Source organism: Nanorana parkeri, unplaced genomic scaffold (genome assembly GCF_000935625.1).
Source record: "Nanorana parkeri isolate BGI_ZX_2015 unplaced genomic scaffold, ASM93562v1 scaffold22, whole genome shotgun sequence".
Taxonomy (NCBI): Eukaryota; Metazoa; Chordata; class Amphibia; order Anura; family Dicroglossidae; genus Nanorana; species Nanorana parkeri.
Window position 1 is genome coordinate 3,332,972 of NW_017306290.1, and position 27,901 is coordinate 3,360,872.

The 27,901-nt window shown below is 44.1% G+C and overlaps 2 protein-coding genes and 1 long non-coding RNA gene across 4 annotated transcripts in view; 1 reads left to right on the forward strand and 2 right to left on the reverse strand.

Annotated features, from left to right (window-relative positions):
• Nucleotides 1-4,635, reverse strand: part of RWDD1 (RWD domain containing 1) — a 16,952-nt gene extending 12,317 nt beyond the window's left edge. The window contains exons 1-3 of one of the 2 annotated variants that reach the window (XM_018563779.1): nucleotides 4,416-4,635; nucleotides 2,526-2,591; nucleotides 1,182-1,312 (exon numbers count right to left, since the gene is read on the reverse strand). In XM_018563779.1, the coding sequence (XP_018419281.1) occupies nucleotides 1,182-1,312; nucleotides 2,526-2,591; nucleotides 4,416-4,488 (270 nt within the window). In that variant the 5' untranslated portion in view covers nucleotides 4,489-4,635. Of the gene's footprint in view, nucleotides 1-112; nucleotides 242-1,181; nucleotides 1,313-2,525; nucleotides 2,592-4,415 lie in introns of those variants that run through there. The other variant, XM_018563787.1, reaches the window with a different exon arrangement.
• Nucleotides 4,439-25,150, forward strand: LOC108792907. The gene is made up of 4 exons (XR_001941606.1): nucleotides 4,439-4,516; nucleotides 6,552-6,559; nucleotides 18,660-18,662; nucleotides 25,138-25,150. It is a non-coding gene; the product is annotated as an uncharacterized LOC108792907 (long non-coding RNA).
• On the reverse strand, nucleotides 19,357-27,196 carry FAM26D (family with sequence similarity 26 member D). The gene is made up of 2 exons (XM_018563755.1): nucleotides 26,598-27,196; nucleotides 19,357-19,795 (listed from the first exon to the last, which is right to left on the reverse strand). Exons 1-2 carry the CDS (start codon nucleotides 27,156-27,158, stop codon nucleotides 19,358-19,360), a joined length of 999 nt encoding a protein of 332 aa, XP_018419257.1. The 5' UTR covers nucleotides 27,159-27,196; the 3' UTR covers nucleotide 19,357.
• Between the last annotated feature and the right edge of the window lie 705 nt (nucleotides 27,197-27,901).

Here is a 27,901-nt window from a genome sequence, read left to right on the forward strand (position 1 = left end):
TTGCTTCAACCATGTTTACAATAAATCTCAAAGCATGTGCATATAACAAGATTTATGTATACCCATAGTGGTTCATATTGAGAATACACAAGTCTATAGATCCAAGACTTACCTGTTCATGTAATAAGCCCAGCACAACAGATGCATCTCTATCCTCAATATTTTCTTGGGAAAGGATTTCATAGAGAGGAGCTTCATCTGGATACCTTTCTACATATGTAAATTTAAGTGATAACACCACATCTGTAAAGACAAATAAAATATAGCATATTAGAAAAACCACCATCATTAAAAGGAGAACTATGAGGCGAGTGATTTTCACTCAGCCTCATAGTTCTAGCCGACCTGTGACGATGAGACTGTCACACGTCGGCTCAATAGATCGGGAAGTGAGCGAACACATACCGTCGCTTGCTCACTTCTCGATCATGTCCCTGCAGAGAGCCGTGACTGTCACTCACGGCTCCCTGCAGGGATTCCCCCACCTCCCCGCTCCGATAGCGCTGACTGGAGGAATGAACGGGGGAGGGTACAGCTGGCTCTGCCTCTAGATAGGCAGAGCCAGCTGTCAATCACGCAGCTGGGTGGATCTCAACAGTAACGTCGGGATCCGTCCCTGGTGCGGCGGTCTCAGTATACTGCGAGCTGTAGCTCGCGGTATACTGAGCTTTGGGTCACAGGAGGACGCTAGTTTATGTTTTATAACGGCACAGGACTATCCAGTGAATTTCAATACTTATTACAGATGCTGCCACTGAGAGTAATTACTTACAAAGTGACCCGTTAGGGGTACTTGATGACTAAGGCCCCTTTCATACAGGTTGATCAGGAGCGGATCACAGATCCCCTCCTGATTGGAGCAGTACAGATCAGATGACCCCTGTGTGACATTTGTGTCCATCCAGTTTTTTACCTCCATCTTGCAGAATGGAGAAAAGAACTGAAATGTCCAGACCATGTCAGTCTATGGGAGATTGGATTTAAACAGACCTGGTGTCCCTTTACATCAGATTACCCCCGATCCAGCATGATCAGGTTGGTTGAAACGGAACTCCGATCCATTTGTTTTTCTGGACCTGACCGAAGTTGGGGGTAAGGAGATGCCCATCTGTTTAGACATGGCGATCCATAGACTTAGCGTTTGGTATCCGATCAGGCCTGCCTGAAGAACTAAGAATTACCTGTTCATGTAATAAGCCCAGCACAACAGATGCATCTCTATCCTCAATATTTTCTTGGGAAAGGATTTCATAGAGAGGAGCTTCATCTGGATACCTTTCTACATATGTAAATTTAAGTGATAACACCACATCTGTAAAGACAAATAAAATATAGCATATTAGAAAAACCACCATCATTAAAAGGAGAACTATGAGGCGAGTGATTTTCACTCAGCCTCATAGTTCTAGCCGACCTGTGACGATGAGACTGTCACACGTCGGCTCAATAGATCGGGAAGTGAGCGAACACATACCGTCGCTTGCTCACTTCTCGATCATGTCCCTGCAGAGAGCCGTGACTGTCACTCACGGCTCCCTGCAGGGATTCCCCCACCTCCCCGCTCCGATAGCGCTGACTGGAGGAATGAACGGGGGAGGGTACAGCTGGCTCTGCCTCTAGATAGGCAGAGCCAGCTGTCAATCACGCAGCTGGGTGGATCTCAACAGTAACGTCGGGATCCGTCCCTGGTGCGGCGGTCTCAGTATACTGCGAGCTGTAGCTCGCGGTATACTGAGCTTTGGGTCACAGGAGGACGCTAGTTTATGTTTTATAACGGCACAGGACTATCCAGTGAATTTCAATACTTATTACAGATGCTGCCACTGAGAGTAATTACTTACAAAGTGACCCGTTAGGGGTACTTGATGACTAAGGCCCCTTTCATACAGGTTGATCAGGAGCGGATCACAGATCCCCTCCTGATTGGAGCAGTACAGATCAGATGACCCCTGTGTGACATTTGTGTCCATCCAGTTTTTTACCTCCATCTTGCAGAATGGAGAAAAGAACTGAAATGTCCAGACCATGTCAGTCTATGGGAGATTGGATTTAAACAGACCTGGTGTCCCTTTACATCAGATTACCCCCGATCCAGCATGATCAGGTTGGTTGAAACGGAACTCCGATCCATTTGTTTTTCTGGACCTGACCGAAGTTGGGGGTAAGGAGATGCCCATCTGTTTAGACATGGCGATCCATAGACTTAGCGTTTGGTATCCGATCAGGCCTGCCTGAAGAACTAAGAGGCGAACCCGATGAGACATCCCTTGTGAAAAGGGGCCTAAGGTTGACTGAATATCTACTCCAGTAAAAACGATGCATACACTTTTAATAAACTACACTATACAGTGGTACCTCAGTTCACGAACAAGGCTGCCTACCCTTGCTGTAGTCATTAGCCACAAATCTACTGCTAACTTATTTAATTACTTACATTATTACCTGCTCACAGACTGCAGAAAGGCAGAAAACCACCAGTGTTTAAAAAAAAACCCAATATACTTTTCTACATCATGTCAACTTACTTTCTTCTTCCTCTTCTGCTTCAGATGACACAGTGATAGAGAAACTTGCTGGAGATTTAGATAGGACTGTAACAAAATGAAATGTGCTCATGTTAAAACATAGCAGCAGAAAGCATGCAACAGCAGAAGCTGTAATGTACAGCTTGAGTAATAATGGACTTCATTACAGTGATCCATCAGTATTAATGGGAACATATAGGGCTTGTTCGCACCACATCCATTGAGCTGTGTTTTTCTGCATAGCACAGCACATGTATTGCGGGAACAGGTAACACAGAAAACAATTGTTCTCTATGTGCTCTGTTCACACCGTACATGTGCTGTGGTGTGCAGAATAATGCAGCTGGATAATGGACGTGGTGGGAACAAGCCCATAGTGTTTTCTATTGTTTAGATATACAAGTAAGAGTCCTATTCTTAAAGATAATCTTATCAATATACAGTATATGCAAATCTTAATGTGTATTGGGAAATCCCATATGCAAGTTCTGATTCTTGTTTTTCAGTACTTTACAATGGTCATCCCTACTGCACCTTTTCAATTGAATCCATGCACCCACACTGATAACAGAAGGAACATACATGTTTTCATTTTTTGCAGAGCTTTGTTTACATTGCAGCCCCAGGTCTGTATGGAGGTATTGACCTACAGTTATGGGGCTGGATGGTAATCAATGGACTACAAGTGCAGTGATGGAGCTTGTGCTCCATTGAGATCTACCATGGTGGCAGATGATACTAGCAGTCTTTCCATTCACAGATCCCTTTCAATGGATCTGTGAAGGGATAAGCCAGCTGTGTGAGTGCAGCTATATTAAATTTAAAGGACAACCCATCAGCGTAGGTAGAAGCACCATGCAAATTAATTTTGTTTGGGGGAGCTGGTTTGAGACTGGGGTGTTGGGGAATGTGACCATGTTTCATATTACACAGTAAATCGCAGTCAGAAAAGTGAACTAAGCCTTTCCTGAACTATTGATGCAGAAAAAGCCATTCAGGTCTGAATTCTCACTCTGCATGAATGTTCCAGGTCAATGACTCAGTAGATAGCAAAGCCAGTATGAGGATGGCAACCCTCAGCCATTAGGTTGAACAGCCAAGAATTGGCCCCTCCCACTTTTTTAACCTTGTATCCCCCTATTTAAAGAAGAACTATGAGGTGAGTGCTTTTCACTCACCTCATAGTTCTAGCCGACCTGTGACAATGAGACTGTCACAGGTCGGCTTAGTAGATCGGGAGGTGAGCGAACACATATCGGCGTTCACTCACCTCTCGATCCTGTCACGGCTCTCTGCCATGACAGGGGGGGGCTTTATTCCCCCCTCCCCGCTTCGATCCTCCAGCACTGACTGGCAGAATGGACAGGGGGAGGGTACAGCTGGCTCTGCCTCTAGATAGGCAGAGCCAGCTGTCAGTCACGCAGCTGGGCGGATCCAGACATAATTGTCGGGATCCGCTTCAGCGTCTCAGTATACGGCAAGCTACAGCTCGCGGTATACTGAGCCTAGGGTGACGGGAGGACGCTAGTTTGTGTCGTCCCGTTACCCTAAGGAGAACTATGGGGAAAAGCCTTAACCCCATAGTTCTCCTTTAATTAGCTTTTTAATGGCAATGGGCCGGAAGAAGGAACCACAGAGCACAGCGGGGAACCAGCCATCCGACACTCCCGGATGTGTCAGATGATGATGATTCCTCTTCAAATGAGTGACAACTGGCTGCAAGGGCAGCGACAGGTGAGAATTTTAAGTCTCGGGACAGGGTCACTTTAAATACAGAGCAGACTCAGAATTTAGGAATGTGTCAGGCTGAGGGGTGTACACCCAGGAGGGGTTCTTCCATGTCACCCTGGTCTATGAAATTTCAGTCCTGGGGGCCCTGGCAGTGCTCACCTGTAAAGGAGTCAGCATAGATGGACTCCAGAGCCTCCAGCTCATTGCGCTGTTCTTCGCTGTAATCCGTCATGGTTAGCGGGCCATTGACCGAGATGTGAGTAGGAAAATAACAGGACGTGCAGCTATCTCCACCGGAGCCGTTTACTGCTTGCTGCAGCCACCCGGCCGGCCACGCTCGGCGAATGATCGCTCACTCTGGCATCGATTGCTCTAGTCTAGCACACCGCCCTCTTAACTCCTCAAGTGCCGGCGACAGCTAGAACTTTCAAGTGTGGAAAAGCTGATGTTAGTAACGTCAAGACTGTAGTTGGCAATTGCTGTTTACGTTGCACTATTGGCATAAATACCTGTGTGCAAGCGATAAGAGGGGTTCACCGACCATACCACATGACAGTGCAAATACTAACGGGGCACGTTTCCCTTCCGTCAGCTATTTTGGTTGTATTGGTTGAGTCTGAACTGTCGCAGAGTGTGATGTCATCAATAAGCTTTCTTCGTTTGTGTGGTACGTATGTGTGTATGAATGATCTGCCGCTCGGTCTGGTCTGATGTACGTAAAGAGGAAATGTGTGTTCTTTCTATAGCACAACGTTTACATCGGTCTTTATTGCCCGATATCAGCGGATAGTGTAACGGAAATGTGATGGTTCCTCTTGCAGCCAGTCCAGATTTAGGGGGTTATTCACAAAGGGGTGAAGAGTTTGGAGAAGGCAGGACAAGTGAACAATCTAGGACAGCGGTGGCGAACCTATGGCATGCGGGGCCCCCTCTGCTGGCATGCGAGCCCAGGTCCGCATTACCAAAGGACGCAGCGATAGCGGCCCCAGTCCAATTAATTTTGTTATGCAGTAGTTCCCTCTCTCCCCCGCTGAACTGACAGCAGAAGAGAGGGGGCTATTTTACCATTTTCGGCTGCCGCGGAGGAACACGGAGAGCTGCGGCAGCCGACAATTAAGTATTCAAAGCCTGTATTAATGAATAGAAAGCCTGAGCTGCACAGCTCCCCTGAGAGCCTATACAGACCACCAGAAAGCCCACTTGAGAGCCGCACAGCCCCCTGAGAGCCCGTACAGATCACCTCAGAACTGCAGAGCCCCCCTGAGAGTATTCAGGTCTAATTGAAGGGTTGGCACTTTGAGATACAAAAGTTGGTTTAGTGATCGAGTTTGGGCACTCCGGCTCAAAAAGGTTCGCCATCACTAATCTAGGACAACATAGCTGAGCTGGAAAGTGAGCTGAATTGGAGATTTTTTTCCAAATCAGCTACTTTGGTCTAGATTGTTCACTTCTCCTGTCTTCTCCAAACTCTTCACCCTTTTGTGAATAACCCTATTAGTTTCTTAAAGGAATAGTACCTCTATGTTCCCATATCTAGGGTGTAACATGAAGCATAGTTGCATTCCCCAAACCTCATTTTATTATGGTATCATCTTGTTTGCACCGAGCACCTAGGCAAAGCAGGTGATTCACTTTATTGATCCCTGCTTTATTGATCACATGATCTGAGATTCTTGTATGAGTATTGACTTTTACACTAGGCTATGCATGTTTCTCCTGTTCCCCCGCATAACAGGCCCGGTGTATGGCCACACTGTCACCTAGTGGTTCCATGTAGTGGGATAGGGGTTGGAGGAAGATACCAGTGTTGAATGCCAAAGACACTCATATAGTGTCATGAAAAGTGTCCCTATATCCCATCTTATAACATTTTGTTTTCTTAAGGCAGAAGTAAAGGTAAGTTTACCATTACGTAACTCCCACGTATGTAGGGCTGCAACAACTAACCGATAATGAGAATCGTCAATAAATCCGATCGATTAGTTGAGTCCGATTAGTTGGTTCAGCCTGCCTGCCACAACTTTGTCCAGTGCTCAGCCGCTTCTCCCTCCCCCCCAGCTGCCGCCTCAACTCTGCTAAGTCTATTATCTCCTCCTCCCCCCCAAGACGCTGCCACTCTGCTCAGCTTCTTACTCCCCCAGCTGCCACCACCACCCGGACTCTGCTCAGCCGCTTTCCTCCCCACTGCAGTCTCTGTCATCTCTGATCCCACTGCTCTCCCCCGTCTGTATTGGCAGAGGCAGCAGGCATTGGAAGGGAGACTGAGTGGCTTTCATGCGCTAGAACCGCTCTGAGACAGGAAGGTCAGAGAGGTGGGTATGCTCAGGAAAGGGAGGTGCTGCTTGACAGGTCGCAGAAGCTCGGAGGCAGTGGGTGTGTGCAAAAGTCAGTCTGCTATTGCAATTTGAAATAACCATTAGCAGGCTAGCTATTACACCCTCCCACTGCCTGCTGTCAATCACCAGAGGAGGAGCTGTTAATTTCAAATTGCAATATCCAATAGCAGGCTGACTATTGCACACACCCACTGCCTGCTATGTTTTCATTCCCTGGCTGAAGCTATTCAAGCCATGTATGCTTGAATTGCTTCTTTTGAAGTGGAAAGGTGACCCTAGACCCCGAATGTCACCTTAAAGAGAACCTGCCATCTCCAATGTGCTATCACATAGTGGGCTTTTGAGTCCCCCATGTGATAGCAATGAAGTTAACAAAAAAAAATGTTAAAAGAGATGAAGGTAAATAGAATACATTTTAAAATTCCCCCTTCAAAACAAAAGTCCCCCTGCGAATACGCGCATACGAACAGGAACACAAGTCGGGTGCACCTACATACAAAAATGACAATTGCGCTATACATGTCAAGTATTGCCATGTGTACCAAAATGAGAGCAATAATTCTAAGTCCAATATTCATGGCTAACACTAAACTGATGACCGGCTTTTATATTTATAGTATTTTATATACCGTATATACTCGAGTATAAGCCGAGATTTTCAGCCCATTTTTTTTGCTGAAAAGTGCCCCCCTCGGCTTATACTCGAGTCAGCGTCATTTCTTCTTACTTACCTCGCCGAGCGTCGCGTCACTGCTGCTCCGGTGGGCGGCGCTCCGAGCGGGGTCATCTGGCAGTCTCCGGGTCCTAATTTAGGTGGCCGGAGACTGCCAGATGACCCCGCTCGGAGCGCCGCACACCGGAGCAGCAGCGACGCTCGGCGAGGTAAGTAAGAAGAAGAAAAACCCCCCCGCAGCGGCCAGTCAAGCAGGGGAGCAGGGATGAGTCAGCGGCGCGCTGATCAGGCGAGAGGAGCTCCAGGTGGGGTTGTAATTTAGCGGGCAGGCACCTCTAAGTCAGCTAAATTAGGACCCCACCTGGAGCTCCTCCCACTGGACCAGCGCGCCGCTGACTCGTCCCTGCTATCTCCGGCACACGGACACAGTGAGTGAGGGCAGATGGGGGGGAGGGAGAGATTTATTAAGCAATTATATATGTATTGTCTGCACTGTATTAGCAGTATATACTACATATAGAGTATATACTGCTAATACAGTGCAGACAATACATTTACAATTATACTAACATGAATGTATTAAATGATCTGTATGTAGCCCTGTACTATGGATCATTTAACCCATTCATGTTAGCAGAGGATCATTGTAAATGTATTGTTGCAGGCACTCTATATGTACATGTACTATATACTACATATAGAATGCACTGAACAATAGATTTACAATTATCCTCTGCTAATATGAATGGGTTAAATGATCCGTAGTACATAATATGTAGCCCTGTACCCCCTTTTCCACTTACAGAGCTAGGTTATTGTTTTTCTTTTAAATAAATATTCATGTAATTTTATTGGTATCTATCTACCATTAGCTGCCTCATTTCCCACCCTCGGCTTATATTCGGGTCAATACTTTTTCCCAGTTTTTTGTGGTAAAATTAGGTACCTCGGCTTATATTCGGGACGTCTTATACTCGAGTATATACGGTATATAATTTATGTTTGTAACACTCCAGTTGTGTATTTTATTTTAAATTAAATATGGTATTTCATTTTGTTTTATCCCATTAGTTGAAGAAACTAATCGACCAACGAATCGATTATGAAAATAATTGTTAGTTGCAGCCCTACACGCATGTGCATGGGAGTTACTTCATCTCGGCATGCTGGGTCTATGCGCTGAGCTGTGCATGTGCAGCTCAGAGTACAGTAAAAAAGACAAAAACTGCTGACAGGTAGAAAGAAGCTTTTATGGCAGAAGAGACTTACACAGTCCCTTCTGCCATAAAAAGCCTGACCATCTGCAATTTTTGGAGGGGAAGCTTTACTTCCATTTTAAAGTGACAGAGCTCCTACAAATGGCTTCTATAAATGAAGCCTGTTACTTTGCCTTGTATGAGCAAAGTACAGTTTCATTGCAACACTGGTATTTCAGGGACAGTTGCAATAGGACCGAGGTCCTCTTGGAAAGAGAATGTTATTGGGGGACCATTCTGTTACATAGCAAGGCAGGAGCAATGAGACTTTAGTTAAATGATGCAGATTGAATCATAAATTCCCTCAGCTGCTCTAAAGTAGCACTGTGACGGAATAAACCCCGAACCTGACCACTTCTTAATTGAGCGTCTGTTTACAAAGATCCCCCCCCCCCAAAAAAAAGAGTTGCATAGGCCTTCTAAAACAAGAGGCAGCTTGATTTCCATCTAATTGTGTCACTAATTTGCTTAATACATGTCCCCTATTGTCATTGTAATCATGGCAGTGATTACATTAATGTATAAATTGCCCTCCATTTGAATGTATTTGTCTTATTTATGTAGGCAATATTTGTTGGGAACTGTTATCTTGTGGTTTAATGTGCTGCAAATTCATTTGATTATGTGTACAATAAATGATTTATTGTTCCTTAATGTGATTGTGTAACTTATTTATGTGCATCAGTTGAAAGGAAAAAGTTGTGTTTCCAGGGGCAACCGCTCAATTCATCCATTTTATGAAAGAAAAGAAAGAAAATTCCTCCTCCGTGTGCGCCAAGTTTGGGGTGTGCTTAATATACAATGAATGTCTTTGTTTCACTGGGGCTTGCAGTACTTTCAGGGATGAGGGAAAGGGAGAGCTTGCCTGAGCAAACATGATATTTTCAGGCTGTGAATATTTATGGTTCGGTGTCGCCTGAAGCATTTCAAGAAAAAACGTTTGACAAGACAGCATTTATCATAACCTAAGTTTGAACATTACCACTTAAGGACCAAAGGATGTACCTGTATGTGCTGAAATTTAAGTGGTTATACCATGATCATGGCTGCGGAAGGCAGAGGGCTTTTATGTACAGGTGATTTGGGCGGCTGTAGATCCACTCGATCACATGTACTGGCCTCTAAAGGCGCTGTCCCCATCCCATGGTTTACAGGCTCTCCCACTCGTCCAGGTTGGCGAGTGGGAGCAGATGAGAGAAAATCCGTTCCCAAATCTGAAAGCACATCGCTTCCTGCTTCACTGCTGTCAGACGTCCTGTGCTTGATCGGCTGCAGGGGAGACATTATGAGTCTAATAGCCCCCTGATGTCTCCACAAATAGACCTAATATCATAAATTTGTTAGCCCCCTGTGATAGATAAAGTTATATGGAAAAAGAAGTGTTAAAAAGTAAAGAATAATATGTATTTGTTACAGGTATTTATATAGTACCGACAATTTTATGCAGCACTTTACATAGTTGCACATTCACATCAGTCCCTACCCTCAAGGAGCTTACAATCTACGGTCCCTATCTCACATGCATTCATACAGGGCCAACTTAGAGAGGAGCCAATTAATCTACCAGCATGTCTTTGGAGTGTGGGAGGGAACCCACACAAGCACAGGGAGAACATGAAAATCCTTGCAGATAGTGACCTGGCTGGGATTCGAACCGTGGGCAGAAGCGCTAACCACTGCATATAATAATAAAAACGATTTAAAAGCCATCCCCTACAGTACATGCAAATGCAAACACATGTGTAAGGCATGCACATGTATGTAGACAGCAATTTCACCACACCTTAGGTATCGCATCGAACGTCGGAGTGAAAAAAATAATTCTAGGACCACAATTTTAAGGCTTGACATGTTGGTACCTATTTACTTGAGACAACCCCATCTTTTATATTTCACCAAAAAGTGGGTATTTTATTGTGTTTGTATGTAAAGTTCATTTGGTGTATTTTTTTTGTTAAAAAAATTGGTTTGATATACATTTGTGCAAATATATAAAATAAAAAAATGCAGCTTCCATTTTTTTTTATTCTACAAGGAAAAAAAATATATAACTGTTTGGAGGTTTAAAATGTTCGGCTGAGCTGAAGTGCAGAAGGACTTCGACTCTGGATCAACATCTGGATCGGCTGAGCAGAAGCTCCGGCAGCTCACTCGCTGCCGTTCGCCCCAAATCATTCCTATTGGCCGGCACCTGCTAGAGTCTTCTAGTAGGTGCCAGCCAATGAATAACAACTGGACAGAGCCTCCACCCAGTTGTTATTGTTTAATGACAGATCAGCGTCCCCAGGTCATTTGGGGATGCTGATCTGTAATAACAACTGTGCTGAGCCAGCCGTGAGATCATGGCTGGCCCCGCCCAGCTGTCATTTGAGGGGCGAACGGCCAGCCTTCGGCAGGCCGTTCGTCCCGCTTCGGCTGTAACTTCGGCTCAGTCGGGCTATTATGAATGGCCCCTACAGCAGCCCTTCGGTTCGACTGAACCAAACAGCTACGGCAGCCGAAGGATCAACCGAAGCTAAGGCTGGATCCTTCGTGAATAACCCCCTCTGGTCTCATTAAAATGTGTCCCTATATCTCAACTCAGAAAATTGGAAGGCATATACAGCCCAGGCAGGGTAAAGCAAGAAAAGGTTTCCTTAAAAGTGTATATAAACACTAACAGAACTTTTCTAATTTGCTCCACTTTCAGTTATGCAGTTGAAAGTTTTTTGTTATATTTGTTCGATAAGTGCAAAAGAATACCTGTTAATTCTGCCAGAAATCTAGTGAGCTGATAACTTTGTGTGCACTCTGATGACTATTATCCATTAGCATTGTTATCTGTGAACTATAGAACACCTCCTACTCTGTTATACAGATGAGAGGCAATAGTGTTCTGTAGTCCCAACACACTTCCTGTTCTAGGATAACAAAACTGTTCCTTGATAGTTACGGTTCACCCTAGGATAGGAAATGTGTTAGTGGCAGCATCACCAGGTAAAAATAAAGACCTAAAAGCCTGAAAAATTGAAAATAAAGTAGCTACCACATCTAGCATCTGGCCCAGAACCCCCTCCCCGAATGTCCAGGAGGAAGCTGGCCAAGAAAGATATATGTTGCCTTTTTGATCATTTGGGAGGTGTTGGGTTCTGCAGGTTAGTAGCTTTTAATTGTCACCTTTCGATAGGTTTAGGATTTTTAAGATAGTCCAATATGTTTTGAGTTTCTCTTCTTGGGCCGCAGGCTGATTACGACTAACTTAGCAGAATGGAAGAATATGTAGACATCTGCTACTACTATGCTTGAAAATCACAATAGTGACTGTATCTGATGGGACACAGTCAGTGGACCAGATTTAAATCCTCACCACAATAGATTATTAGATTTGAGTTTGATGGAGCTGTGTAGGTGTGAAAAGGGCTGCTCAAATCTTTGACAATTAGGCGAAGAACCGTCCAAATTAAAGTTGGTTTTTATCACTTTTAGCCCAAGCCCCACCCGCATTTTTCGACTATGTTTCACAAAAATTAAGGTTGTAGTAGTAAAGTAGTAAAGGTAAAAGTAGTAATCACTGCAGTATCTCACAGAAGTGAGTACACCCCTCACATTTTTGTAAATATTTTATTATATCATTTCATGTGACGACACAGAAGAAATTACACTTTGCTACAATGTAAAGTAGTGAGTGTACAGCTTGTATATCAGTGTACATTTGCTGTCCCCTCAAAATAACTCAACACCCAGCCAATAATGTCTAAACCGCTGGTAACAAAAGTGAGTACACCCCTAAGTGAAAATGTCCAAATTAGGCCCAATTAGCCATTTATACAAGCTGTACACTCACTACTTTACATTGTAGCAAAGTGTCATTTCTTCTGTGTCGTCACATGAAATGATATAATAAAATATTTACAAAAATGTGAGGGGTGTACTCACTTCTGTGAGATACTGTAGATTTTCTTTGGCCTTTCTTTAACAAGTACAGCGAACTAACTTATCCCAGATAATTTGCTAGTTATATCAGTAAACTAGGTGTAAATTTGTGAGCTCAGTTAGCCAGACTAGACCATTTGGTGAAACGCACAGCGTTAATCAGTATTCTGTCATCACACTAGCCTAAGTGGGAATAATGCTCTGTTATTGTTAGGCGACATATTGGCATGTGTTTGATCTGTTTCTTTGTTGGTATTTTCCCCAAACAGTGCTGGATGGAGTGTCTCATTTGGAGGTCCAGGAGGCGTTCTCCGAGCTGGAACGAAGACTGGGGGTTGAAGAACGCTCACTTTGTTTGCGGTTTCTTTAATTTGTTTTGGCTTTATTGTTATTTATATATTTATTTTTTGTAAAAAGTTTTATATTTTTGCCCTATGATAAAGTTTTACTGTTTTAACAGTTCAAAATGGTGTCTTAGTTTTCTTTTAGGAATTTTGGGCATTGATTTAGCTTTTCGGATACACAAGGGTGGAGTTTTCCCAAGAGTAGATTGTGTTACTTTTGTCAAAATAGTTAGCACTTTTAAAAGGGTAATTCCACTTTCCCAGTCGAATTTAGAAAAATTACCCCCTCTCCCCCCCTGCTGTACCGCCGATGCCAGTGTACTATCTCCGTACACAAGCATGTACACTCTGCTTTCTGTATATTCAATTTCACTCGCAAATGGTGAGCACTCATTGAGCAGCGTGCTCACCTGACTGCGTTCCCCAATGAGAAGTGCTTCTTAGCAAGCTCAGCTTACACATATCTTGTTTGAAATAAAATCCATTCATTAAAATCAAGAATGTTGATAGAAGAGAAAAGTCAGTCAAGAAAAGTTTATCTCTGCAGAGTTCAACCTTCTAGGACACTAGAAAAAAATAGATGCAGCATGGCTAAAAGTGCGGTCATAAGGGGGCTGACCTTCAATGTTTTGTTTACCAGTGTCCACCTCCTAAAGGCAGCTGCATATATTTAATATGTCTACTAATACTACTATTCCTCTGTCCCTGCATGGACGATAAAGAAATATGCCTTGTACCTTTATGCAGATTTTTCTAGGAATAATTGCAGGCAGTGGTTTGCAATGGAAATACTTAAAGGAGAACTATGAGGTGAGTGAAAATCACTCACCTCATAGTTCGAGCCGACTTGTGACAATGAAACTCACACATCGGCTCAATAGATCGGGAAGTGAGCAAACACATACCGTCGCTCGCTCACTTGGAGGGGGTGGGGGTGGGTACAGCTGGCTCTGCCTCTAGATAGGCAGAGCTAGCTGTCAATCAGGCAGCTGGGTGGACCTAGACAGTAATGTCGGGATCCGCTCCGGCTGCGGCGTCTCAGTATACCGCGAGCTGTAGCTCGCGGTATACTGAGCTTTGGGTGACGGGAGGACGCTAGTTCGTGTCCTCCTGTGACCCTTAGGAGAACTATGGGGAAAAACACTGACCCCATAGTTCTCCTTTAAAGGTAAACACTCAATACAATGACTAAAACTGATTATTTATTACAGTTATTTATATAGCACCGACAGTTTATGTAGCACTTTACACAGTGCACATTCACATGTGATTATAGTCACATTTTAAATTAAGAATTATGTAAGAAATATTTGCTCTCCAACACTGTTGGCACTATATAAATCCTGTGTCATAATAATAAAAATAATAGATGACAATATTAGTGACCTTACAGCTAGTTCCTGATAAGCATCTTCATTTTTTTTTATGGCAGAGCTTCTTGCTAAGGTCAGTGATTTAGAAAGCATTGAAACCAAACAGCATGATAGTCAGGCACTGCCCATGGATGATTCAAATAGCTGCTCACCTGCTGTGACAGCTGAAACAAGGGCTTAAAAGCAACTATTGCAGCCGCTAGGGCCTGAGAACCATCACTCCTGGAGGAGATCTGAGCCTGTTACTAAAAAGGGGTGATTTAGTAAAGGAGTAGAGGCTGTTCACTCAGCAAAGTGAATGTTTACTTTGCAAAGTGAATTCTTCAACCAATCAACCACGTGCTAGCAAAAATCCTGCGCTTTTTTTCTCAATTTCTGAGCATATTTCTTATATTAATCTGAGTAAATTTGTTACATTTCTGCAAAAGGTTGACTGTCTTCAATGTGTAAAATATTAAGGTTGGAACCTCTCTATAATGAACTCAAAATATCCTTTACAGAAATATAAAATGGAAGTAAAGGGAAATATTTAAAAAAAACTGCTGGAAACTAGGGATTTTTTGCCAGAAGAGACATGCAAAGTCTATTATTTCTTGTGTTCATGCATAGCCTATTATTTCTTGTGTACACTGTATAGCACTTGTGTACATACTCAGCCAATTCATGGCACCTCTAAAGGTGCCTATACACTTTACAACCCTCACAAGACTTTAGTCTTGCGAGGGTTGTAAAGTACTTTAAAAAACGCACGATGTGCCTATCTTGGACAGGCAGATGGTACTTGCGATCATTGAAAGCGGGGCGGGCTTACGATGACTGCAATGAGGGGCGGGCTTAAGATGACTGCAAACGGGCTGTGTGAGCGTACGATCCCCGGCGGGTTTTCTAGCCTGCTGGTTCGACGGAAGACGTGCGACCGTACAGTAGAAACGGTTGCACGCCTTCCATACACTGCACAATTCTCGTACGATCGCGGGATTTCCCGCGATTCTCGTACGAGAATCGTGCAGTGTATGGGCACCTTAAGATGCTGTGACTGAGCCGGGGAAGATTGTTCACTTCTGTCTTCTCCAAACTCTTCACCCTTTTGTGAATAGCCCTGTTTGTGTTTATTTAATTCACATACTGAAGTGGAATGACACAATTTAGGTCAAGGCAAATTAGGTCAAGCTGCGCTCACTACACTCATCTGAAAGGCAACACTCTAGTCTTTTTAAAAATATTTTTTGCCCATGGTTGGGTATTCAAGGTGAATATGGCCTCATTTTCATTACTAAGCTAAGTGGACATTCACTTTCCTATGTGAACACTGTCTACTCCTTTAGTAAATCAACCCCATAGCCTTGGCAACCGAAGCAAACAATGACTAGCCGATACAGAGTATAAACAAAAAAATTGCTGCAGCAATCCCCCTGTAGTGAGTTGTAAGAAAAATGTGCAGGCTCAGAACTAGAGATGAGGCTGGGCTTGGTGTGAACCCAGTTTGCCTGAGTTCGCCTAAGCATGCTCAAAACTCTGACTACCACCCCCTCCTCCCATCCCAATCAGTATCTAAGGTTCCAGTGGGGGCATTTCCTACTCCTTTGTGTATAGCTGCTGGTTGAGGAATGCGCCTCCCCACAACTGATTGGGTCAGGAGGAGGGGGTGGTCAGTTTTGAGCCGGCTCGGGTGAACACAGGCGAATTGGGTTCGTACCAAACCCAGCCTCATCACTACTCCGGTCCCAGATTTTCCAAAGCACCTGTAAAAGGAGAACAAGAACAGGCAACCTGTTATATAGAGAGAAAACAATACTGGCGGGGCGAAAAAGATTGTAGGCCCAATGCAAAGTAAAATTGGAAAAGAAGTGGGTTACATTTTGAAGGTGTTAATATTGACATAAAATTAAATTGCTGCAAACTGAGTAAATGTATGCATACAAAATGAAATAGTAATACATTGACAACAAAGGTAAGAATTTTTTTTTTATTATTATTATACCAGTGTTTTCCAATAGTGTCATTGTTTACAGTTCATAAAATCTATATTTTTTTCTATAATCTAATAGAACTTTGCAAACTAACTTTGACATGTTGCTGTATAAAGTAATGACATAAGGTGGGGTTAAAAACTACCTGTAGCACCAAAATATTTCAAAAATATTTTCATTTTAAGATTTCGTTAATGGAATAAAAATATACAATTTATTTCTTCAATTCTTTGGTATATAATTTGCCTGCAGACATTGCACAGCTGACATTTAATTGTTTTTCAAGCTTTAGTATATTCACTGCCTGGCCAAAAAAAAAAAAAAGTCACCACATGGATATAGCTAACAAATAGGTCAGAGCCTTCCATTGGATAAGCTTTATGAACTGGGGTTGCTTCAGCTGGTCAGGAATAGGTGCATCAATGTTATGTCCTCAGAAAATGAGGTCAGCTGCCTACCTGAATATACTGAATGACCAAGATGACAACGCCTGGATTCATCGGGCTAAAATTGTGAAAGAGTTTTAACCCCTTTGAAAATGTCAAGGATTCTCATTATCGATTCGTTGATTCTGTGATTAGTTGCTGCTGCTCTACTGTTCTCTCCTCCTCTCTAGGAGCCGCTGAATGAAGCGGTCGGTGTGCCCCTTCCCTCCCTGTATCAGCGCCTGTCAGCCGCTGTGCCTCTACATTCCCCATACCTCCATTGCTCCCATACCTGAGCTGCCTCTCTGTCGCTCCCCATTGCCCGCGCTGCCTCTCTTGCGCTCCCCCCGTGCCTGCGCTGCCTCTGTCGCTCCGCTGCTGCTCCGTGCCCCCTCTTCTGCTGGCGGTAGAAAATCAGCGTCAAATCTCCCATCCAGCAGCTGGGAGAAATAGTCAGCCTGCTATTGGTTATTTTGAATTGCATCTGCCCACAGCCTGCGGTCAATCAGCAGAGGAAGGCCAGAAGGAGAACTTTCTCCTTTGATCCCATCTCTGCTGATTGACAGTAGGCAGTGTGCGGGTGTAATAGCCAGCCTGCTATTGCAATTTGAAATAGCCAATAGCAGACTGGCAATTGCTCCCAGCCACTGCATACTGTATTTACATTCAGCTGCCTCAGTAGGCAGCTGTCATTCCCCAAGGAAGTGGATAGGTGACACTAGGGGTCTAAAAGACCCCTAATGTCAGTTTAAAGAGAACCTGTCACCTCCAATGTGCTATTACATTGTGGGCTTGTAAAAAAATAAATAAAGTTTAATAAAAAATTAAAAATACCCCCCCCTAAAAATCTCCTGCAACGCACGCACACCAATCACACACACTGATTGCCCACACTGGAATGCGTGGAACTGCAATGCCGTGCGTTCCAGTGTTGTGCGATTCCATAATTTGTGCATGCAGTTTTATTCTGAAATAAACTGTTTGTAAAACCCCACTTGTGTATTTTGAATAAAAAATTGTATTTATTTTTCTTTTATCTGATTAGTCGAGTAATCGAAAAAATAATTGTCCAACTAATAGATTGTGAAAATAATTTGTTAGTTGCAGCCCTAAAGTGGTCTGACTTTCTCATCATCACTACAAGATCTTGGTGAAAAATGTAAGTGACACTAAACTCAGGAGTTAAATCTTAAAATGCATTCAAGTACCTTAACTATTAACACAAATGTACCTTATTTGTGTATCACTCAGCTGTAGATCCTCAAATCTTCTCTGAATTCATGCTGACACTATGCTTCCTTCTAGAGGGTGGCTACTTTTGTTCCCCATGGTGCCTCTGTGTGCTGTAAAGTAGTCACCGCTCCAAGCTCACTCCCATGATGGACTACAATCTCATGTTTAGTTTACTAGTTTGAGATTGTAGTGCATCACAAAGAAAACAAAATCCAGACAAGGTGCCTTCCTCAGTGTAAAACCTTTGCTGTGATATATTAAAACCATCAATTGTTCTCTCAAAATGCTAATGCGTTTCCGGGGCCACGACCACATCCTCACAGCTAGCTCTGAGGAAGGTGTGGCCCCAGAAATATGTAGCATGTAGCAGTGGGGTTTGGAGACACGAGTCCATTGCCTGTCATTATCCCTACGTGATCGTTATAGTCCCTCGTTGGATAATATGGCTGTTGTTGTAGGAGAAAGTTGAGATGGCCCTGTGATTGGTCTACTTTTGTGAAAACAATTAATGGTTTTAATATGTCACAGCAATAAACAGCTGCCTCCACTAACTTTGCCTGTGTAATCGGCCGGGTCTTGTGGCACTGATGTGAAATTTTTAATGTGCATCACAGGAGTGACTGAGGACCAGTGGCTACTTCACAACACACACAGAGACCATGGAGAAGAAAAGTAGTCACTATCCATGAGGAAGGACGGTGTCAGCACCAATCCAGAGATGATTTGAGGATCTACAGCCGAGTGATCTACAAAAAAGATACATTTTTGTTAGGGTTCTTGAATTCATATTTAAGATTTATGGATTTAAATAAATGTTGTGACATTGCATAAGCGTATCAAAACAATGCCACAGCGAATGCGTGCCGTAGTCAAAGCTAAAGGGAGTCCAACTAAATATTAGGAGTGTATGACTTTTTTTTTTGGCCAGGCAATGTATTTAGTCAGTCTACCCAAAATGTATTTTTTTTTTTCTGGAAATGAATTGACCCTGAGCTTGATCACAAGTTGTGAGATCTGTGGTTACCCACCTTAGGGTAGTAGGTGCGCTCACTTTACTTCTCATTTACCTTCCCAATAATGTAAGCTAAAAAATGTACAGGGAGAGTTTAACCCCTTGTAGTGGCCATGGCAGATGTGCAACTCTCAAAACTGATTTGCCAATGTAGGAATTTCCTTTAATCCTTCCCTTTCCAGCTGCACATTTACATTTCCTTCTCTCCCTCGCTTTAGTCAGCCAAAAGCAGCGAAGAAAGATGGGCCTGTATAAGCTTCAGGCAGAGCTTTCCCAGGGCTGAGGGCGTTCTCTGTTCGACGTGATAGCACTGCCAATCACCAAGCAGCCATATTGTCAAATATAGTGGGTCACATGCTACACCATACCTGGAAGTACCAGGTATCTTCTTCACTACTGGTGGAAAAACAGGGTAGCAGGGCAGCAAAGGAAAGCGAGTCTGTGCTGGTGGAAAGGAGGGATTAAAACACACCTGTTGCCTTTCACCATTGGGTGGTTTATATGCATTCTGGGTAGACTGACCTGGGTGGACTGACTTTACTGCCAGAAGATAATGAAACTACAGATTTATGCAGTTTTAGATATAGGTGGAACTAGAGGCGGAGGTGCCTCGACCGCGGTTTGTTCTACATCAATAGAAATAATTTTACCATCTCCTAAATCTTCATCTGCCCATGCCTGAAGAAGACTGTAATGGCAATAGTCCTGATCGACTACTTTAAGGAGATCAAGTCCAGAAATAGTTCTCCAATCCAAACGTGACGGCATGCGTATTTCAGTGACCTTTTTACTGCCAGGCGCAAACCCAAAAAACTTTTTGATATTTTCCAGGGCAAAAATCCTTGAATGCTGATCCACTGCTTGTTCAAACAGAGTCTGCTCATTATTAACGTAGCTGGTCCAGTACCTCAGATGAAGGTAGGTGAGTGGTGAACAGCACCTAGCTACACACAGGACTGCAAAGAATAAGATGGCTACAAATGCCACCAAAAGCCATCCGCTAACCTGAAAGAAACGATAATAGAGAATGAGTTAAGTATATACTTTTTTATGTAGCTGAGAAAAAATTATTACAATGCATTAATGGTTTTCAAATATAACCTTTGATGTGCCCAATCTTAAGTCAACCATATAAGAGTAAAGTGACTAAAAAAATATGTCAGAGAGTGCTAAATGTGCACTAGAAAAATTCGAGTTTTGAGCTCTTATTAATTTACTTCATAAACCTGACAATATTTTACAATTGAGTTTGATTTGATCTTACCTTCACTTCTATAGGCTGTATAATTCGCATTGTGGAAGCAGTATAAGGATGCCATTTGCATGATGATTGAGAGCTGTTATAATCTTGATATTGCTAAAGGGTTATTAAACCCTCTGTTTTTTTGCATATATCTACTGCTGGCAAGCAGTAGATATATGCAAAAAGTGTAAAAGAAAAAACCCGCTTTACAAGGTTAATATTTACATGTGTCTTCCCCTGCGCGCTCCCGTCCGAAAATGTTCGGGTGGCTGCAAAGCATCTTGGGGTTGGCGCATGCGCAGTTCACATTTTCGGCCGGGAGACGAGGAGAGACACAAGGTAAGTCTATGGACACGTGCACCACCATGCAGACACCGTGGGACATGAAGTGCCAGCAAGGACAGAGGAGTCAGCGCCGGATCGGAAAGCTGCCGCAGCGCTGAAGGGACAGATGAAAAGAACAGGAAATAAGAAGAAGATCGGATTAAGAGACATAATTTAAGGTAAGTGCTGACATTAACATTGGGGGGAGGGGGAAAATAATTTACTTTAATGTCACTTTAATGTATATCCAAACTTACATGAGCTATTTGACCTTCCTACTTTTAGGGCTCAACATCCTATTCACCCTGCTATCTGAAAGGTGGTGGCACTGGTGTGATTTTACACTTTAACCCCTTCACGACCACTGGCATCGGGGCTGTTTAAACAGACAAAAGCCACTGCTATCTGCACTTCAATAGCTTATTGAGAGTGTAAAGGTGACACTGGGGGACTTTTGGACCCCCAGCATCACCTTAAAGAGTACCTATCACCACCATCTGCTATCACATGGGGGGCTTGTAAGCCGGTTTTCTGACCGCCGTCTTCGATCAGCTGATCGAGGGAAGGCGGCCGAAAGGGTGTCAACAGCGGCACCACTGTGCAAAATTCACAATGTATGGCCAGCTTTAATAATAGCATGCAATGTCAAGCTGCAGTTTCTAAAGCAAGCAAAATACTTTCTTGTATTAAAAGTGGTCTAGACTCCAGAGAAAGAGACATCATCCTGCCCCTGTACAAAGCATTAGTAAGACCTCATCTGGAATATGCAGTTCAGTTTTGGGCACCAGTTCACCAAAAGAATGTTGAAAAACTGGAGAGAGTTCACAGAAGGGCAACTAAACTCATAAGAGGCATGGAGGAGCTCAGCTACGAGGAAAGATTAACCTCCCTGGCAGTCTGATTATGGAGGATTAAAAGCCAAATGCCAGCATCAGCCGGGCGCACACAGCAGAGGACACCGCGGGCTCGCAGGGACAAGGAAAGTGACACTTTTGCGCAATCCCGAGTCTGGCTCGGGGTTACCGCTCTTGATACTGAAAATTAACCCCGGGAATACCGCCAGGGAAGTTAACTGACCTGAATTTGTTCTCTCTGGAGAAGATGCGATTAAGGGGGGACATAATCACCATATATAAATACATAAATGGTCTATATAGTGAGTGTGGTGCCAAATTATTCACTTTAAGGCCACTGCAAAGGACAAGGGGGCACTCTTTGCGTCTGGAAGAAAAGAGGTTTAACCTTTGCAGATGGAAAGGCTTCTTTTCAGTAAGAACTGTGAAAAAGTGGAATAGACTCCCCCAGGAGCTAGATCTAGCTAGCTCAGGTACTTCTTTAAAGAAAAAAGGTGGATGAATTCCTAAATACAGGCAGTCCCCGGGTTACGAACAAGATAGGGACTTGTTCTTTAGGTTTGTTCTTAAGTTGAATTTGTATGTAAGTTGGAGCAGGTAATTTTTTTAGTGTAACTCCAGCCCAAATTTTTTTGTTTGTTTGTTTCGGATAGCATAGGGAAGGGTTTACCCCCTGTAAAGTTTGTTTTGCTGCGTGTGCCCCTGTTCAGAAGATTTCACCTCACTTTGAACATTTTGGGTTGTCATGGAAACAAGGATTGGTGATGAAGCTTCAGTGGAGACACCTTTTTCCCATGATAACTCTTACAGGAATGCATGTCTACCCTTCACTCATTTCAGTGCTGTCATTTCTTTTCTTCAGTTTGTCTGGTAATCCTTCCAGTTTCTACACTTCCTGTCTTAGGGTAACAACACTCCCTGAATGACTTCCTAAACAGAAGCAGATTTCTCCACCTAGCATGTGTGCTCCCTGTTGTCTCCAAGCTGACGCTCTGATGCACAGCATGTCAGCAAGCACAGCTTGTCCACCGGGAGTACAAGGCATCATGGGATATCCATGTCATCAGAAGGGGAGGTGCAGCCCTGCATACTGTGCACCTGCACAATGCAAAAGTGCCCGAGAGAAAGAGGGTGGCAAGCCAAGAAATGAATTATATTAAAAATGGCCAGCACAGTGGCTTAGTAGATAGCCCTGGGAGCCCCTAGTACAAATCCCAGTCAGGACATTATCTGCAAGGAGTTTGCATGTTTTTTCTGTACTTGCGTGGGTTTTCTCCGGGTACTCTGGTTTTCTCCCACACTCCAAAGACATGCTGGAAGATTAATTTGCTTCTGTCTAAATTGGTCCTGTGAGATAGGGGCATTAGATTGTAAGCTCCTTGAGGGCAAGGAGTGATGTGAATAAGCACTGCATCAATTGTCAGCGCCGTCGGCGTACGAGTACGCTCACACGCACGGACGTGCAGGGCGGGTGAGCATAGGGGGGCGTACGGCCGCGTAGTCCCATAGAGAAGGACAATGGGCTGTGTACTAATCACACGCAGCACCTGTCCTTCCCGGGAGCTGCTCGATACGGCCGTGCACGCAGCACAGAGCTGTACGTACCGGCCGATTACAGTGTGAATGAGGCCTTAGACAGAAACAAGCAGTTAACCCTTGCAGTGTGGGGGTAGCACCACTGCAAGCGTTAATCATTTTCCCTGGAGTTCTTCTTTAACAAGAAAACAGCTCTAACCAGATGTGATTAATAAAATATATTTCATTTTGATAAATTGGCAAGCATCCCAGCTATGGTTACACACAATCAGGTCTTGACATGAACTATAAACCTGAAAAACAGCTCTTTGTGACGTGAACATAGAGTGTGCATTAGTCACTCTTCTTACTGCTCGACCCAGCGTCTGTTGTACAAGAAATGGCAGCCGCACATTCAATTTATATGTCATTAAAGTTTAATATGCAATTACAAAAGTGTATTTTAAAAACCTTCCTATATATATTGTATGGTTGTATATTTACAGTCTGCCTTGTTTATCTTATACACTGTAAATGAAAGGCTAACGTCACCTATAATTGTAATCATGGTTCTCCACCGCCTTCTATTTGTTTTGTTGGTAAATCCAGTGAGAAGCTGAACACGAAACATCTATTCTAAACAGTGTGGAAGAGGGGATCTTCCACACTGGAAGCTGGGCTATTATATTCTGACAGATGCGGGTGTGCCGCTGTCAGAATACACAAACATTATTATTATTATACATTATTATCATTAGCTGCCGTCACTGTTCAGTTTTTTTATTGCACATTTGACTTTTAATGAAAGGAGGGGAGCTGACGTGGCCAGACACGGCTCATATGTTGGCTACATCAGCAGGACTCGATGAGGGGAATTTATCAAAACTGGAGCAGACAAAATGTGGAGCAGTTGCCCAGGGCAACCAATCAGCTTCTCTCTTCAGTTTGTTCAGTTAAGATTTTAAAATGTAAAAGAGAAACTGATTGGTTGCCATGCACAGCTGCTCCAGATTTTGTCAGCTCCAGTTTTGATAAATTCCCCTCACTGTATGGCCAAATAGAGTTTCCAGGTCTGCCCCCCTTTGCCATTGAAGCTTTACCCCTCCTGCTGCAGCAAAGGCATCTCATCAGAATAGAAAATCCTGAAAAACAGTGGGCGGAACTGGGAGCTTGGAAAGATTTACAAAAAGACTATACAGATGCAAAACTTTGATTTTCCTTTTTTTTTTATTTCTTAGACACTGGAAAGTGCGGTTGTCTCTAGCATGGCACGTGTGGTTCGGTTGTCTGTTAATGTCCCAATATGTAACTTCTGCGTTATGTAACTAGACAATTTCTTCATCAAACCTTCTGGCTGTCACAATCATTCCCAACCTACATGCCAAGATTTGTTAGCTGTTTCTACAGACTAATACATATGACCTCCACATTAGCTCCCATGTACAAAAATGTCATATATGAAAGCTCGTCAATCCATAGATTAGGAGGCTACATTCGTTGTCTATTATCAGGTTTTTTTCCTTTTATTTATACCTGCAAATCCAGACATTAAAGTCAATTTTTGTTTCCCTCCCCCCCATGTTAATGTTAGCACTTACCTTAAATGATGTCTCTTAATCCGATCATCTTCTTTCCTGATGTTTTCATCTGTCCCTCCAGCGGCGCGGCGGCTCTCCGATACAGCACTGACTCCTCTGTCCTTGCTGGCACTTCCTGTCCCACGGTGTCTGCATACGGGAGCACGCGTCCATAGACTTACCTTGCGCCTCTCTTCGTCTCCCGGCTGAAAATCTGAACTGCGCATGCGCCCGCCCCAAGATGCTTTGCGGCCGCCCGAGCAGTTTCAGATTTTCTGATGGGAGCGCATGGTGAAGACTGGGTAAGTTTAAACCGCTGTTAAAGCGTTTTTTTTTTTACTTTTTGCATATATGCAAAAAAACGGAGGCTTTAGAACCCCTTTAATACATTTCCAGTCCTAGGGTGACCACGCTCACTCAGGCTCCTTTCACAGGGGCAGTCAAATCAGGTCCATTTGACAGTTTTTCAGGCGAACCCAATTGGATGCCCAATGCTAGTCTATGGGCAGATGGGTCTAAACGGACGGGTGCTCAGGCCAGGCCTGGAAAATTAAATGGAGTTCCATGTCACTGGACCTGATCATGCTGGATCGGGGGTGATCTAATGTAAACGGACACATGTCCGTTTACATCCAACTCCCCATACTCCAGCAGTTTTAGTTCTTTCCTTCATTGCAAGATGGAGTAAAAACACTGGACGGACACGGATGCCACAGCAGCGACATCAAATTGGTAATGCTCTGATCAGGAGAGGATCAATGCCCTCCTGATCAGCTCATCTGAAAGGGGTCTTACTGTAAAGCATCTATGGAGGAGCAGTATTGTCACCCTAAGACAGGAAGTACAGAAAACCTTCCTCTTTCTTCTGTGTCATGGGGGGAGGTGATCTGTAGTCCCTCAGGAGAGCTTGCAACAATGAAACAAACTTTTATCTCAAATGGAGTGCAGACAATCGGCTTATACATTTTTATTTTCTAAGCTTTGTGAAAAAAAAGAAATGCTATGAACAACCACGCCAGTTAAAAACAGAAATTGTCTCAGACACTTTTATAAAATTAATTGATTAATTTTTATTTAATTAAGTCCTGTCTGCCACTGCCGCATAGGAAGCTGTAGTTCTCAAACTGTTCCTTCAACCCCTGATCCGTATAGAGATACAGACCTTCAGTTATGGAATTGGAGGAAGATAGTAATGGACTACTAATGCAGTGACCACACTTGTAATCCATTGGTAACTATTCAGCTCCATAACCGAAAGTCTGTACCTTGGTACGGACCTGGGGTGGAGGAACAGTTTGCAGGTGCCTGAGCATTGCACTGATTACTTCATCCAGCTCCATTACCCATGGTCCGTAACTTAGTATGGGAGGAACTGTGTACATAAGCCTGAGCATTGCACCTCCGAATTACTGATTACTTCCTCAAGCTCCATTACCAATGGCCTGTAACTCAGTATGGGAGGAACTGTGTACATAAGCCTGAGCATTGCACCTCCGATTCACTGATTACTTCCTCAAGCACCATTACCCATGGTCCGTAACTCAGTATGAGAGGAGCAGTGTACATAAGCCTGAGCATTGTACCTGCAATGCTCTGATTATTTCCTCCAAGCTCATTACTGAAGGTCCAAACCTTGGTACAGACCTGGGGCTAGAGGAAGAGTCTGCAGAAGCCTAAGCATTGCACCCGCCATTCATTAATTACTTCCTCCAGTCCTATAACCGAAGGTCTGTACCTGGGGCTGGAGGAAAAGTCTGCAGGAGGCTATGCATTGTTCCCGTGATCCACCGATTACTTCCCCTAGCCCCATAACTGAAACTCTATACCTCAGTATGAGAGAAACAATCTGCAGGAGCCTCAGCATTGCACTTATGATCCACTTTTTACTTCCTCCAGCTCCATAATTAAAGGGGGGCTGGAGGAAGAGTCTGCAGGAGCCTGAGCAGTGCAACCGCCATCCACTGATTACTTCCTCCAGTCCTATGACTGAGGACTGGAGGAAAAGTCTGCAGGAGACTGAGCAGTGCACCCCTGATCACAGTTGCAACGCTTTGCACGCTCCAATGCAAAAAATTAATAAATGCATTTTTTTTTGAAGTTGCACTTAGAAGTTTGTTGCAAATAGTGCAATTCCCCTTTAAACGAGTCAGACACATGACATGTATGCAAAAAGCAGAATATACCTTTAAATGGGACACAGCGAGAAATAAATAAAATGTTGACATTGGTTGTCATGGACAACAGCATCCCTTGTCGTTTTAGAATGTGGTCCCCCTGGTGTGAGAAGGACATACCTGAGACTGATACTTGAGCTCCAGCAGCACTTCCTCTCTGATCCTGGTGAAGTTGCTGAGAACTAGTTGAGGACAAGGGAACTGAGCCAGGGTTCTCCTCCTGACCTCCACACTCATGTTGGTGAAGATGTCATAGTGCTGTACACCGGCGTACTCGCTGGCCGCACACACATAGTACGAGCCGTTCAGCAGGGTCACCGACAGCCACGTGACCGGGGCGACCAGCGCTCTGCCCAGGACGTTCCCCAGCACGAAGCAGAGGAGTTTATACTTCATCAGGAGGCTCTGCCTGCTCCTCTCCTGGATGGACACATCGTACGTCGTCCCCGTGAACAGCCTCCACGTATTGTCATTGAACACGATCCCCACAATGAGCAGGAGCAGAGCAGGCACTCCAAGGAAAGCCAGCCCATACCTCAAGTTCTCTGTGGGGCTACACGGGCAGCTGAAGGCAAAAAACGAGAACAGCTGCTGCCCCCCGACCGTCAGCAATGCTACTATGGCATTGAAGATGATGGACTCTTTACTTTTCAGGAAGGAGATGAGTGCAGCTAAAGACATGCTTATAGCTTATTCCTGCCCTCTCCTTCTTTGTCTCCCTCATTCACAAGCACTGTCCCTGATGTTATGTGATTTTTCTGGGTGTGTCCTCTAAGCCACGCCCCATTCCTGGACCCATTGTGAGAGCAACTCCTGGAAATATGTCAATCATAGATCTTCCTCTTCTGTGTGTATCGGCTTTTAAACCGTAACCTCCCTGTTCTCTGTAGCTAGGTTACTGTCACATGTTTATCTCTATACATGGAGGTGGGAAGGCTTTCTACTCGAAATTTTTAACTAGAGCTACAGATGGCAGGAACAAGGCTCCGTCAGTAAGATAAATGGTACTTCTATAGAGTCAGGGCCGTCCCTACCCTGTATGCCACCTGAGACCATAGAGCGGTGGTGGTGGGTGGTGGGTGATTGCTGCTGATAGATCTTTTGGGTCAGGAGTGGGGGGCCTGCAGAGCAGCGTCACTTTTAGTGGGACGGGTGGCTGTGTGCAGCTCTCTGTCTGGTCCCGTCCAGCTCACTGACGTCATTGGTTGCCAGGAGCTCAGTGGAATGCCAGCCAGAGCATCCCGCTCAGCTGCCTGGCAACCGATTATATCTGTGAGCTGGGTGGGAAGTCGGAAAGAGCATCACAGGTTGCTAAGAGCTCTTAGCAACCTGGCGGGCTGTAGCTGCCCCCCGGCCCCTAATGGGATGCTGCGTGAGGTGATCACGTCAGACTGCCTCATTATAGGGATGGCCCTGGTAAGAAG